Source organism: Dioscorea cayenensis, chromosome 17, assembly GCF_009730915.1.
Source record: "Dioscorea cayenensis subsp. rotundata cultivar TDr96_F1 chromosome 17, TDr96_F1_v2_PseudoChromosome.rev07_lg8_w22 25.fasta, whole genome shotgun sequence".
Taxonomy (NCBI): Eukaryota; Viridiplantae; Streptophyta; class Magnoliopsida; order Dioscoreales; family Dioscoreaceae; genus Dioscorea; species Dioscorea cayenensis.
In genome coordinates, this window is record NC_052487.1 from 3536228 (window position 1) to 3549057 (window position 12830).

Genomic DNA, 12830 nt, shown 5'->3' on the forward strand with positions numbered 1-12830 from the left:
ATTAAAAAAAATTGAAAACCCAGAAAATAAAAACTGAAATTAAAAACTGAAATAAAAAAATAAAATCAAAATTAAAATAACGCTGACAACGAAATATCGCACACGTCATTGTAGCAGAATTTTGATTTAGCGCAAGGAATTACTTCCGATTGGAGCGTCCTACACCAAATCTAATTTTTTGCATCAAATCAAACACCCGGTTGCAGATGCCTCATGTTATATATAAAGTTTTATTATAAATTTATAATCTAATGATAATTTTTTTAAAAACTGCTTAATAAAGTTTTGAATTAGCCATTTTATTAAAATAAAATGTGCAATTAAGCCCTTTATTAATGAACTATTAAATATAAAAAAGTTATTATATATATAACTATATAAGCATGGTGGGAGGGAGCTGCTTACCAGCTACTCAATTGGATGAAGAACTCCCACCCATTTTCTAGGGTTTCATCTCCAGTGGAAGTTGGGGGAGTGCGCCCCGTCCAAGATCATGCTCAATTCTATACGCTTCTCTCCCCAATCCCATCTCCTCCGCTTCTTCTGCAAGAGCTCTGCTTCAGACATGGAGAGATACAAAGAAGCATTCGCCCGGAGGATGGCCTTGGCTGGCTTGAAACCACATCATCGGATAGGTGAGTTTGTTGCCTTTTTGTTCTCCTTCTCTTGGTTGACATTTTTTTTTATTGATTTTTGAGCAAAGGTTCTTGCTTTTGTAGCTTTGGGGGTTTCTGGTGGGCCTGATAGCGTGGCGCTGTGTGCGATGACGGCGGGATGGAAATTGGATGGTTTGATTGAGAGAGATGAGGGTTCGAAGTTCATTGATGGGCTTTTGGGGATCGTTGTTGATCATAGGTTGCGGGCTGAGAGTGCAGAAGAGGCGATTTTGGTCAGAGAAAGGGTGTCCAAGATGGGTAATTTCTTGCTCTTGTTTTGTTGATTCTGGAATTTAGTGATGTGTTTTAAGTCATGTTTTCGTTTGCTGGGTTTGTATTGGTTGTGTTGATGTAGGTATTAAGTGTGAGATTAGGTGTTGTGATTGGGCTGAAGGGAGGCCGAAGCAAGGTCACTTGCAAGAGGCCGCTCGTGAGAAGAGGTGTAGTTCTCCTTTCCCTAGTTTGGTATTCAATGAATGATTATTTTATTTACTCTTGAGTATCTTCATTGAAAGAAGAAAAAAGAGAACTTGTTAAACATTCCAACCTATACTTATGATTGGAATTAGTTGCGAAACAGCCTTTGGAGTTGGACATGTCAGGCATATGCTGACTGGCTGCTTTCTTATTTTCCTATGAGATTGGAGGATGATGTTGTTTGATGTATTGTTTAGACCATATGAATGTCCTGTTCTTGGGTTGTATAGAACATAGTATGATGCTGATATTGAAGTCATAGCAGAACTGATGCTCCTTTATCATGTTTTGTCTGTCCCAAATTAGTAGTCTTATGCCTCTTGAAATGCCATTGATTAAAAAATCTGTGGTTTTTTATTTCTTGAGAAGAAACTAAAAAATGGCATAAACTGCCCGTGAAACTTTGTGAGTCCATGAAAAGATCATTGCTTATCCTCATTACTCATTAGTTGTTTGTTAATGGACAAGGAAAATTATGCTCTCTGTTTATCCCTCTTCCTAGCATGGGATGGCCAAATGGGCCATGATTTTAGTCGGGGGTGCATCTTGACAATCCATCAGCTGCTATGAGGATACTCAGATTTTCCTCCATCTTGATCATCTGTTCTTTATTCTTTGCCTCCTCCCTTTGCTGCTCAAGCTCATTTTCCTTTTCGTTGCTTACACTTTGCAGAAGTCAAGTCTTCTGTTTTGGGCCCTGCATAATTAAAGCACCCAAGATACACAACGCATGTGCAATTATGTTACAAGTCTGAATTATAGTCTATGTGTAGAATGCCTTGACTAGTAGATTATTAATTGCAGGTATGAAATTTTTCAGGACATTTGCCTTGAGCACCAAATTGGAGTTTTGCTTATTGCGCACCATGCTGATGATCAGGTCTAGAAAATAGAATTCTTACATGCCCTTTCTTCTTTCTTGTCCTTGTTTTTAATGAGCTTTATGTTTCTTACTCGCTTTCATCTGCTGATATTATTCAACGAATAATCAAGGATAAAATCTGGTAGTGACATGATGTCACCTTTATAATAGCTGTTTTGAATTCACTTCTTAAATATATTTGAAATTGCACATACGTGTGGCCATCTCCCGAGAATTTTGTACTTGCATCATGAAAACTTGTTTATATTGGCTGTATCCATGTTTCATTCAACGGCTGGAGTAAGATGCACCAAAACCTTTCCATCTTTATACCCAGGGGTCCATGTACATCTGAGTATCCAGTAAGGCTTGACAAGCTAGTTTAATTAATCAGCATAGATATTCATGAGTGTTGTTTTGTTATATTGTTGATGAGTTTGCTTTCACTAAATGCTTTTTAAGGCTTCTTATATTCCTGCAATTAAGCTTCTGTTCTACAATGAAGAGAAGAAAGAGGGCCTTTAAACTTTATAAAGGTTTCAATTTGTCAAATAGTTCTATTTTGAGTAATATACACCAATATCTATGTTTGTCCTTAATAGCCAATAACAAGTCCTTAAATGCAGGCTGAACTATTGATTCTAAGACTATCTCGCAATAGTGGAGTCTTTGGCCTTGCTGGCATGCCATTCACATCACAATTATTCCCTACAAACTTGCATTATACTGGAGGAAATTGGGGCACGAATGGGATTCTAATGGTGCGACCACTGTTAGAATTTGGAAAAGATGACATGTACAAGGTTATGCATGAATTCTTATACATTTTCCTTTGGTTTTCTCTAGCTGGGAGACCATTGTGGTGATCCATTAAGCTTATTTTGTCTGCAGATATGTGAAGGTGCTAATCAACCATTTGTGGAGGATCCCACTAACCAAAGTAAATTATTTGCTCGGAATCGGATACGCTTATCATTAAGAAGTATGCCATCATGTAAGTTTGCAAATCACGACTTAGATATCATGCTGATTCACTGTCCTGTGAAATTTGTTTATGCTTTTCTGATTCTAATTGAATGAAAGTACTTAAGGAGCATTAAACTTTTGATTGTGTCCTTATTCAGTATAACCTTAAGAAATCAGAGTAAGTGGTAATGCCAGAACTTCATTTCACAAATCTGATAAATTGTTTGTGAAACACACATTTTAAAAAAAAAATGCTCATGAGTGGTGGGGAATCTAAAATAATCAGCGGTGAATGCAGGGTAATGAGTATATAGGGTATAGGATTTAGGGTTTAATTCTGCAATACGTGAAATGAGCAATTCAGCATATGTCAGTTTTGGCGTTAGAAACAAGTAGGCAAAGAAAAATGAGTTCATGAATTTCCTTTTTATTCGAAGGGAATAAAATAGGTCTTGAGATGAAATTGAGTTTCTTAAATAATATAATTAGATATCAATGAGATTTACTTTAAAGAATTAATAGTTCTTGACTCTTCTCTGTTCTTATGCATTGAATTCACTCTGGTATAATTGCAAGAGTATGAAAACATTTATTCTCCTTTTCCTCTACATTAATAAAGAATTATTGTATTTCTCCATCCTAGCTTTCAAATGTTGATAGGAGTTACTTTTTGATCCACTTCCAGGTGTTTTCAAATCAGAAATCCAAATGCTTATCTCTGCTTGCCGGTTAACACGTTCATTTGTTGAAAGTGCTTGCTTCAAAATGATAAAGGAGAATGTTGCTGTGATGGATGTAGGTTGGTTTGTTTTTTTTTTTTTTCCTTGTTCTTTAATTTTCTTTAATGATGTTTGTAAGTGTTCTAGTTCCAGTGATGTTAAACTTTCTTGCAGCATGGATACGCCATCATTGATGTAGAGAAGTTAGAACCATCAAATGTGGACGATCTTTGTCTATCAAAGTTTTTGTCAATGGTTTTGCAGGTAAAACTTGTGTGTAGCATGTGTTATACTTCTCTCCTGGCTGTTTTGCTTTGCAGAATGATTTTGTGCATCTACAAAAGTTATGTTGGATTCTTCTTGAAATGGATGCTCATTCTCGATATTATGATATTGATAAATAATTATTTCATAACAGTTCATCTCCCAAAGGCATCGTCCAGTCCGTGGTGGTACTACGCAATTGTTGCTGGATTACATTCGTGCAGTCCCTTGCAAGGTCCAGTATTCAACTTCAACATTTTAGCCAAATGATTTTTGTTAGAAAAGCTGTCTTTGCAGCCTGCCTCTTGTACATAATGCAGATTAGAATTTGGTGTTCTCATGATATTCCTTTAGTTTTTAATTGCTTTATTCTTCCATTTTTTATCCAGTCCTCATGATTAGGAAAACTCTTGTTCTTTATGATTTTTTGACTTATCGGCGTTTGCCACCAAATGTTCTTATTTAGTTATTATTCTATTTCTATAATTTGGGTGGCCCTCTTTCACGCAAAAGAAATCTTGCTCTCCTCATCTATTGGTTAAGCAATAATATTAGAATTTGTGCAAGCAAAGGGTATGGCATTCTTGTGTGTTAGATGCAAACCAAAAATTATCTATGTTCAATTCAATCCAAAAGTTTAAGCTAATATGATAGGACATCAGGGTTATATATTCAAATTCATATTTACCAAAGTAACCGATGTGAGACTATAAGTTACTCTAACAACGTGCATCTCTAATTTCTTACCAAATATATTTCAACTACCTTGCAGACCTCCCTTACTGTAGCAGGTTGCTACATCTCTCCAGCTCCAAGATCTAAAGGCTTGAAGGTCCTGATCTCTTGCTCTGTTGATTCCCCTCAATCATCAAGGATGAGGTTATCTTATACATATCCTTTACTTGAGCGGCAGCCTTCGTTTGTTAGAGAAGTAGATGAAATTATTATGGATGCAAAGTCATACTCTGATCAATCAGTCTCAGATGACTCTAGTGTGCCATTTTTGCATTCTAAATCATCTAAAGCATTCTTAGCTGAAGCGAAGAAGCTTGATCTTATCAGTGAATCAACTCTTGCAAGCATTCTTTCATTGCAGACAGAAGAAGCTAAGAATTTCAATCTAAAGGCAGAAGTTGATACTGACAACAATTTGAACTATAAGATGAAGTCTGGCAATGCTACTAATATAGAAATCTATCCCGGTCTTTCATGCCATTTTATGAGCAGATTTTTAGTTACATGGAAACTTTTCAAAGATGTTACTAAAGATGAAATTGATTCAAGCCTTGGTGGTTCTCATTTAAGCAGAAAAGATGATGACAGTCATCAATGTTCATTTTGTAATACCAATCTGGAGAGAGTACTTGTGACCCGCCATATGGTTGATTCTGATTGGTTGTATCTTGCACAAGTGTCTGAAAGTAATCGGGTGAAAGAGCATCAACATCATGTAGACCACTCAATTTGTAAATTGAAGCTGAATGAACCAGCAGATGATCAATGTATTCCTTATATGCAATTATCAGCACAGAAAGCTCTTCGGGCATTAAAATCTATTCCAGTTTCTGCAAGAAAGGCATTGCCTGTGCTTGTCGATTCTCATGATTTACCAGTGAGCATACCGGTACATTCCCCCTCTTCTTTTTTTTTTTCTTAAAACTAATATTTAGTGATGCCATTACTCAAATACTAATACTTTTCTGATACTTTAGGATGATATTATTCTTATCTTGCAAAATTTTGTTCTTATATTCCCTTACAAATAAACAAGTCGATCTGCGTCTGATATCATTTTCAGAGTCTCATCTTAAAGCATTAGTTGACAGACATTAAGTCGAGATTCATGTGCAATTGTTAGTTTAATTTCTTTGGTGCAAAATTTCTTATACATAAATAGATGCATTTACTTCAAAGACTAACCACTTCGATTTCTTTTCAGAGCATCGGCTTTCAGTGCTGCCCTTACTTGTTAGTTGATGTTGTCTTCAAGCCAAGAATACCTCTTGGTGGAGGCTATGCTTCTTACATCTGAAACCTAATGAGACCAAGAATTCAATCTTCAATTTGCAAAGTATTCTTCGTAATTGATCATTGCCTCTTCTGTCATCCTTAATCTGCATTCCTGCATTGTCACCTCGGAGCATGCAATGAACACAAGCAAGGACATAAAACGGTACATTGCTTACCTTGTACGTGCAATTCTTTAAGGCTTAATAGTGACGGAAAAAACAGGAATTCTCCTGACACAGCAACATTCTCCTGATGATTTTCTCATTTTATGTTACAGAACATTGTAATGCATTTCTCTTGGTGCTTCCTGGAAATTCTTATCAAAAGCTACTGAATTTTTTTATTGGCACCCCAAGGATTTCATTCTCATTGTGCAAATCTGGGAGTACTTAATTGAGTCGGTTTTCTTCTGCCTTTCACTAGATTCGGTGCTCCTACTTGCGTAGCTTCTTTCGATTATTCAGATGGAAAGCAAAATCTGTGTATGTGAAACCATGTATATAAAACAATTCAATACAAAATGTCCCTTATTTGATGAAATAGCATTTGTAAGTGACTGAGCTTAACTGTTTAGAAACTATTTGGTCAATGCAGGAACCATAAATCAAGATAGACAAAATGTATACACCATCAAGCTTAGCTGAAACATGTTAAAGTTATCTAGGTACCCCTGCAACATTTGTGCTTGATGTCCCCATAACACTGGCATTTTGAAATGTCAAGCAGGTCAAGTTCCTGACCAAGATAATAAAAATAAAAACTCATCCAAGGAGCAAGCTTTAAAGACAAAGCTGACCAAATCTTCATTTCAGAATTTAATAGTTGATTTTAGCATTTGCCATGAGTTCTCGGACATTCATAAGAATGTTAGCGTGATGAATCCGGAATCATGTTTGGCCCTTGCTATTCTCCAAAGTACGAAAAGATGTAAACCATTGCTTCCAAGAAGCATCTCCTTGTTGTTCAAGCCAAGACAGGAACGAGCTGTCCAGTAAACAAAAGAAATTTACATAAAGAAGTTGGTATCTCACTGGAACAAATCGGAAATTCACAATCTGAACTATCGGCCAGACTCCGCCCCCCACAACAAGCCCAGGGAGGAAATCCCTCTTTACATCTTCCTTCACTTGGTCTATATTCTTCCCTGAAGCAAACCCCATGTACGAGAAAAAGATGAGCAGATCAACAGGCCCAAAAAGTAATCCATCTGCAGCAACTTTCGCTGTGACAAACTTCAGGGTTTTAGGTTGCAACTGGGCCCGTAGTCTAATAAAACGGTCCAAGTATTCATACCTACAAAAGAAAACTAAAATTACCAAAATATGCTAATGATGTCCAAAAGCTACGTGAAACTTTAATATTAATATAGTTTGTTCAAGGGATTGTTTAACTGGGACAGTTGATGGCGTGAAGACAAAGTATTCTAATGTCAAGCAAATATATAGTTTTATAAAAAAAAACTATTGGCATAGTTAATGACATTTGGCAGCATAGTTACCATCTTATGAGAATTGTTAAACAAACAAGCCTAAACAGGCATACTAGAGTATGATAACAGTTTGGCATTTATATAATTAGTCGCAAATTTGCAACTTAATATAAATAGACTTGAATGATTTTGACACCAACACCCCAATGACTTGGGATAGGTAGCATAAACCACTTTCACATTCATCCATGTAGATAGTAAGTATACTACATTACTACTCTTCCTATTTCCAACACCACAACTTACAAAAAATTGTAAATATTTCCAATGGAACATAATTATTAAGATGAAATATACTTAAGAAAGCCCTTTCTGATATTATAATAGTTATTTAAAATCAGACTTTGATGTCCTTCCTATGTTTTCTGTTTGATATTATCTTTCTCTTTTTACAATACTGTCCAGAACAACACACTTTGTGCGTTTGGCTAATTGGTGCGGTCAAAATAACAAAAACAAAGGTTGGCCATCAATATCAAATGATATCTCAAATTATAGATTTTTTGCATGAACAAGTATGGAACAAGCCAATAATGTTCGCATGGAAACACACACTTTAGTTTACATCTATAACTTTGCCAAGATCACTTTCAAAAACTACAAGAGAAACATACCAATAATGCCCGACAGGTCCAACAAAAGCAAAGCCAAACATGCTTGTCGTAGCAACCCTTCTCCAATTAATTTTGAACTCTTTATCCTCCTGTTGCAGAATTAAACATGTTCTCATCATATAAATCATGATATTAAACTATCCCAGACAAAAGTTTCAGAAACTCCTACAAAAGAAAGAGCCATCACATGTAGTTAAAATAAAAAATAAAAAATAAAAAATAAATAAAATTAATATTTGAATAAGTAATGTTTGCTTTTTAAGAGATGCTTTAGTTCACTTAAAATTGGCATGTTTTACCCAGACAGACATATAGAAAGTACATTCTCTTCTTCCTCTTCAGTTCTTATTATTCTTAGAAAATCCTATAACTGTTTGCTACAGAAATTCTTGTAGATTTAGTCAGTTTTGTTCACATCTTATAAAGGCCAGTGGGTTGATTTAGACAAGGCAAATTGCAATCAACCATTAACTTTATTGAATCCTTAAGGTTTACTTTATGTACCCTTCTTGCACACTATAGGTAGAAGTGAATAGAACCTTAAAGAAAGTGACACCGACGCACACCTTGAAGCCTGTTCTCAAATTACAATTTCCAAAAGCTTATACTAATATTATCAGCTACTTAGCCAAACGATTCTTTTTCTTAAGAGATACAACATGCATTCTTTGACCTAAACATGCAAACAATTCTTAAGCTCTACAATGTACTTCCACTCTTCCAGCACAAGGAACGAGTTTCGTGTGGTATTTTGTCTATTGAGAATGTAAAATTGTAAATGATATCTAATTCTTGAACCTGAGTTTAATCATACTAAAATTAACTGTTTGCATAAAAGAATATGGTTTCATAAGGGGATTATCTTTCGATGACAGTAGAAGCTTCTTGTATAAGAATTGGTGGATGTAACTATTGCCAGCAAACAAGAATATGATTAAATCATAATCATTGACAGATAAAGGGAAGAGCCAATACTATAACTGTTTAAAAGTATGCTGCATATAACTAAAAGATACAATGCTCTATGCATCCCAAAGATATTTTTCATTATGTATTTTGAGTTGTCTATCAACTTGCTGCCCACATCATGGTATTTGGGTTGCACAATGTACAATGGCAACTAATAAAATATACTTAGATAAATGGAAATTCAGCTCTTGTATGAGCCACTTCGGTATTTAAATTTTGAACTACTATAATGTTGTTTATCTACATAAAGACATAACAAGTATTGCAGTATCAAGCAGTTTCATCATAGTCGGACGTGATTAGAATGAGTAAATTATTTGCCACAAACAAGATAGGCTACATAAGAAAAATTAAAGAAAGAATTGAGGATGAACTGAATCAATGTCTTTTCCATTTTAGCATAGATGCCTTCCAACTCTAAATACCTTTGGAGGCTATTTCCTCTACTACAAAAGCATGAACAACCAAGACCAATGAATTATCATAAGCTACCCCTAAACAAGGAAGGATAACTACTTTTACATTAATCACCAAAAAAACTACATAAATTGATATCCATGTAAATCAAGATGTTATACATGTATGTCATCGTTATTTGGTCAGCTATAGCTATGGCTGTTATAACAGTATCACCACCATGGTAGAAAGATATTTTCCAAATGATGTAAAGAAACATGAAACGTATATATTTTAGTGTATTGTGCAATGAGATGGTTCAAAGGCATTTGGTTGATAAACAATGACCACTTATACCAACCAAGAAATTTTCATACTATCTCCCACATAGAAATCTGAACTTCAAATTTTACCACTCCAACTACCTGTGAATAGAAAAGTTCCTTCAACGCAAGTTATCCAATAACAATTATTCATCATAAGCAACACACATCAATGGAAAACACTTGCAATACACTCAACTACATCGGATTGATACTTTTTTTTAATCCAAAACACAGATGCAAAAGGGTCGCAAAAAAAAATCAATCAGTTGATCCCCTTAATCTAAAAGGCAACAGCCCCTATACAATTTATGCTTAAATTCAATATAAATCTAACACAATTGTTTGCATATAATTGAAAATCATCAAAATTTGCGGCCATAGAGAGAAGAACACTACCAAGAAGAGAACTAAAGAGAAAGAAAAACAACCCTAAAAAAAAAACAAATCCAGGCAAACAAAAGTAAGAAAGAAAGAACAATTACAACTAAAACACATCAAAGAATCAAGAACAATCACAAGTAAAACAAACACATCAAAGAATCAAAAACAAAGAAGGGAAGTGATTGAGTAGCAAGAGATTACAGAGCTATGAGGAAGGCTTTGGTTCTTGAGGGTGGAGTGGGTGATGGCCTGGGCTCCAATGTCTCCAAGGCCCCAAAGCAACCCTGAACTGATGATCTGCGTCTTCACCGGGTGCACCTGCAGACATCTCTGGTACCATCTCCATAGCTTCAACATCAATGGATTGAAGGTGAGAGAGATGGATGAAATTTTTGGTTGAAAAAGTTGGGTTTTTTTTCTTCTTCTTTGATTTAAAGAGAAAGGGAAGAAGAAAGACTCTCTAATCTCTATTGTTATTTATTTATTTATTATTTTATTTATTTCTTATTTTATTCAACAAGAAATGAGTGCAGACAAATAGTTGCTGAATTTGGTATCAATTAAAACTTAATTGAAATTTTATTTGAAAAAAAAAAAATTCATAGCTATTATAACCGGACCGGACATTGAACCAGGTAAAGTGTCAGTAGATTATCGGTTCAATCACCGGATCAATTTGGTCAATTTAAATATTTTAAATAATTTAATTTAATATAATATTTTTATTTATTTAAAAAAATTAGTTTATTTAAAAATATACTAGTTCAACCACTCGTTCATACTAATTTTTACTAGTTCAATTATAATTCCAGTCTAATTAAAAAACCGGTTCAACTAGTCGGACCATTTGTTTGGTTTGGTTGTGATAACTGTTGAAAAAATTACTTGCATATTACCTAATAAATGGGTAATTATATATATTATTATAAAATATTTTTTTTATTAAAAATTAATTTAAAATTTTTATAAAAATATAAATTAATGTTTTTCCAGCATGGATGAAGTTGGTGGATAGATGATCGTTTATTTTTTTTATAAAATTTTTAATTGACTTTTAAATTGATGCGTATATAAGCCAATATGGTTTGGATAAGGGCCTATAAAAATAAAATATCAATTTATTTATGTAATCAATAATCATCTACGATAAATATTTTCATAATCAGAATTATATTCTTTTACAAATATTTAATGTTTTATTGTTAGTTAATTTTTTAATATTGACCAATAATTATATTTATATAATTACATTTTTGGGGGAAAATTTGTTATTTGTATTTGAAGTTATTCCAAAATATAGGCGTGCTTTATTGAAGATAGAATGAGTTTAGCTTTAATTTTAAAAAAAAGTGCACCCATTTTATTTTTCACTTATTGGAAGTATTGGATGTACTTGTCTCCCCTTCACAGTCTTGATGTTTTGATAGTAATAAAAAAAATAAAATAATAAAAATCACTTTAGAAATGCTTGGATCATTTTTTTTAAAAATTGAAATATGCAAATTCTTTTTTTTTTTTTTCCGGTTGTGCAAAAGTATATATATATATATATATATACATTGGAATTGATTATTCAATTCGTGCATTGAAGACATGAGATTTGAATTACAAATTCATATTTATAATCAGAGATCTATAATCATTAATATATCCCGAATTTAAATTTTTTATACCAATATTTTTTTTACATTGGGATAAAACTCTTTTCACTTAGTCTAAAATCAATAAAAATAATTGTTTTTATTTATAGTTGTTAGAGGATGTTTCTGTACGGCATTTTGAATCCATAGTGGAAACAAAAACACATAACAATTCAATGACCAAATTAATTTTTATTTTAATTTTGAAGCAAAATGAAAATTGAAGTGTATAAATACAAATGTCTGTTTTTTTTCTTTTAGATTTTGTAAATACAATTTTTTTTGGAAATTTAAGAAATATACTAGAGTTTGACAAAAATGCCAATTTTTAATTTTATAAATATATTTTTTTTATAAACCAAAAGACTTATTAGAGACATCACCGTAGAGTATAGACTCTGGAGTGGCCTATTGCCAGGTGGATAAAATAAATAATAAAATTACTGTAAAAAACATTACTAGAGAGGGTTGCGGGCATATTTGCATGATGCCATGGTGTTAAACATAATGTAAATAAATTTAAATTTTTCTTAACAAATCTAAGCGAAAAATATTCAAAAGAATTCTTTTAGATTAAATTTTTGTAATATTATTTTGAGTGAAACTTTAAAATATGTTTTCATTAGGCTTTGTTTTTTTTTTAAATTTTTTTTAAATGAACTTTTAGATAATTCTTTTTTTTTCTTTCTATTTTTTTAATGCAAATTGACTTTTTATCATTCTCATTGTATGACTATAATCTCCGTAACAAAAGAGCTGCATGTATTTATATATATATACAAAGGGGAACGAAATAAAATCAATAACTACCCTAAAATTTTAGTTATTATTTATTTTTAGTGGTCAAAATATATATATAAAAAAAATTATTTTAATCTAGAAATTATACAATTTTGTCCATCCAACCTATGCAATGAGGATGCATCTTTTATGTATATTCATAGATTTGTAATCTATGAACATTGATGTAAGCCGTTGAATTTTCATCCAACAGTTGTGTACTATTTAATAAACAGTATCAATTTCAGCACAGTAACTTAATAAATATGAACAGTTCAACC

The 12830-nt window shown here is 33.0% G+C and overlaps 2 protein-coding genes across 3 annotated transcripts; one reads left to right on the forward strand and one right to left on the reverse strand.

Moving 5' to 3' along the window:
* Nucleotides 1–411: 411 nt before the first annotated feature.
* On the forward strand, nt 412–6558 carry LOC120280338. 2 transcript variants are annotated; one of them, XM_039287136.1, is made up of 12 exons: nt 412–635; nt 720–914; nt 1012–1096; nt 1938–2013; nt 2622–2798; nt 2887–2989; nt 3647–3756; nt 3855–3944; nt 4099–4179; nt 4717–5568; nt 5884–6133; nt 6232–6558. In XM_039287136.1, exons 1-11 carry the CDS (start codon nt 494–496, stop codon nt 5974–5976), a joined length of 2004 nt encoding a protein of 667 aa, XP_039143070.1. In that variant the 5' UTR covers nt 412–493; the 3' UTR covers nt 5977–6133; nt 6232–6558. The 2 variants fall into 2 exon arrangements, with proteins under 2 accessions (XP_039143070.1, XP_039143069.1); XM_039287135.1 differs by having other exon boundaries at nt 5884–6117.
* A 19-nt stretch (nt 6559–6577) lies between these two features.
* Nucleotides 6578–10584, reverse strand: LOC120280339 (protein Mpv17). The gene is made up of 3 exons (XM_039287137.1): nt 10331–10584; nt 8058–8146; nt 6578–7247 (listed from the first exon to the last, which is right to left on the reverse strand). Exons 1-3 carry the CDS (start codon nt 10484–10486, stop codon nt 6842–6844), a joined length of 651 nt encoding a protein of 216 aa, XP_039143071.1. The 5' UTR covers nt 10487–10584; the 3' UTR covers nt 6578–6841.
* Nucleotides 10585–12830: the final 2246 nt, after the last annotated feature.

What these genes read in the sequence shown, in the direction of transcription:
- LOC120280338 (XM_039287136.1), top strand. Translation starts at nt 494, where the DNA reads ATGCTCAATTCTATACGCTTCTCTCCCCAATCCCATCTCCTCCGCTTC. An exon ending in CGCACCATGCTGATGATCAG is followed by an intron (nt 2,014 to 2,621) that starts GTCTAGAAAATA and finishes CCTTAAATGCAG; the next exon opens with GCTGAACTATTGATTCTAAG. An exon ending in ATTAAGAAGTATGCCATCAT is followed by an intron (nt 2,990 to 3,646) that starts GTAAGTTTGCAA and finishes ATCCACTTCCAG; the next exon opens with GTGTTTTCAAATCAGAAATC.
- LOC120280339 (XM_039287137.1), bottom strand. Translation starts at nt 10,486, where the DNA reads ATGTTGAAGCTATGGAGATGGTACCAGAGATGTCTGCAGGTGCACCCG. An exon ending in AAAGCCTTCCTCATAGCTCT is followed by an intron (nt 8,147 to 10,330) that starts GTAATCTCTTGC and finishes ATTCTGCAACAG; the next exon opens with GAGGATAAAGAGTTCAAAAT. An exon ending in GGACCTGTCGGGCATTATTG is followed by an intron (nt 7,248 to 8,057) that starts GTATGTTTCTCT and finishes TTTCTTTTGTAG; the next exon opens with GTATGAATACTTGGACCGTT.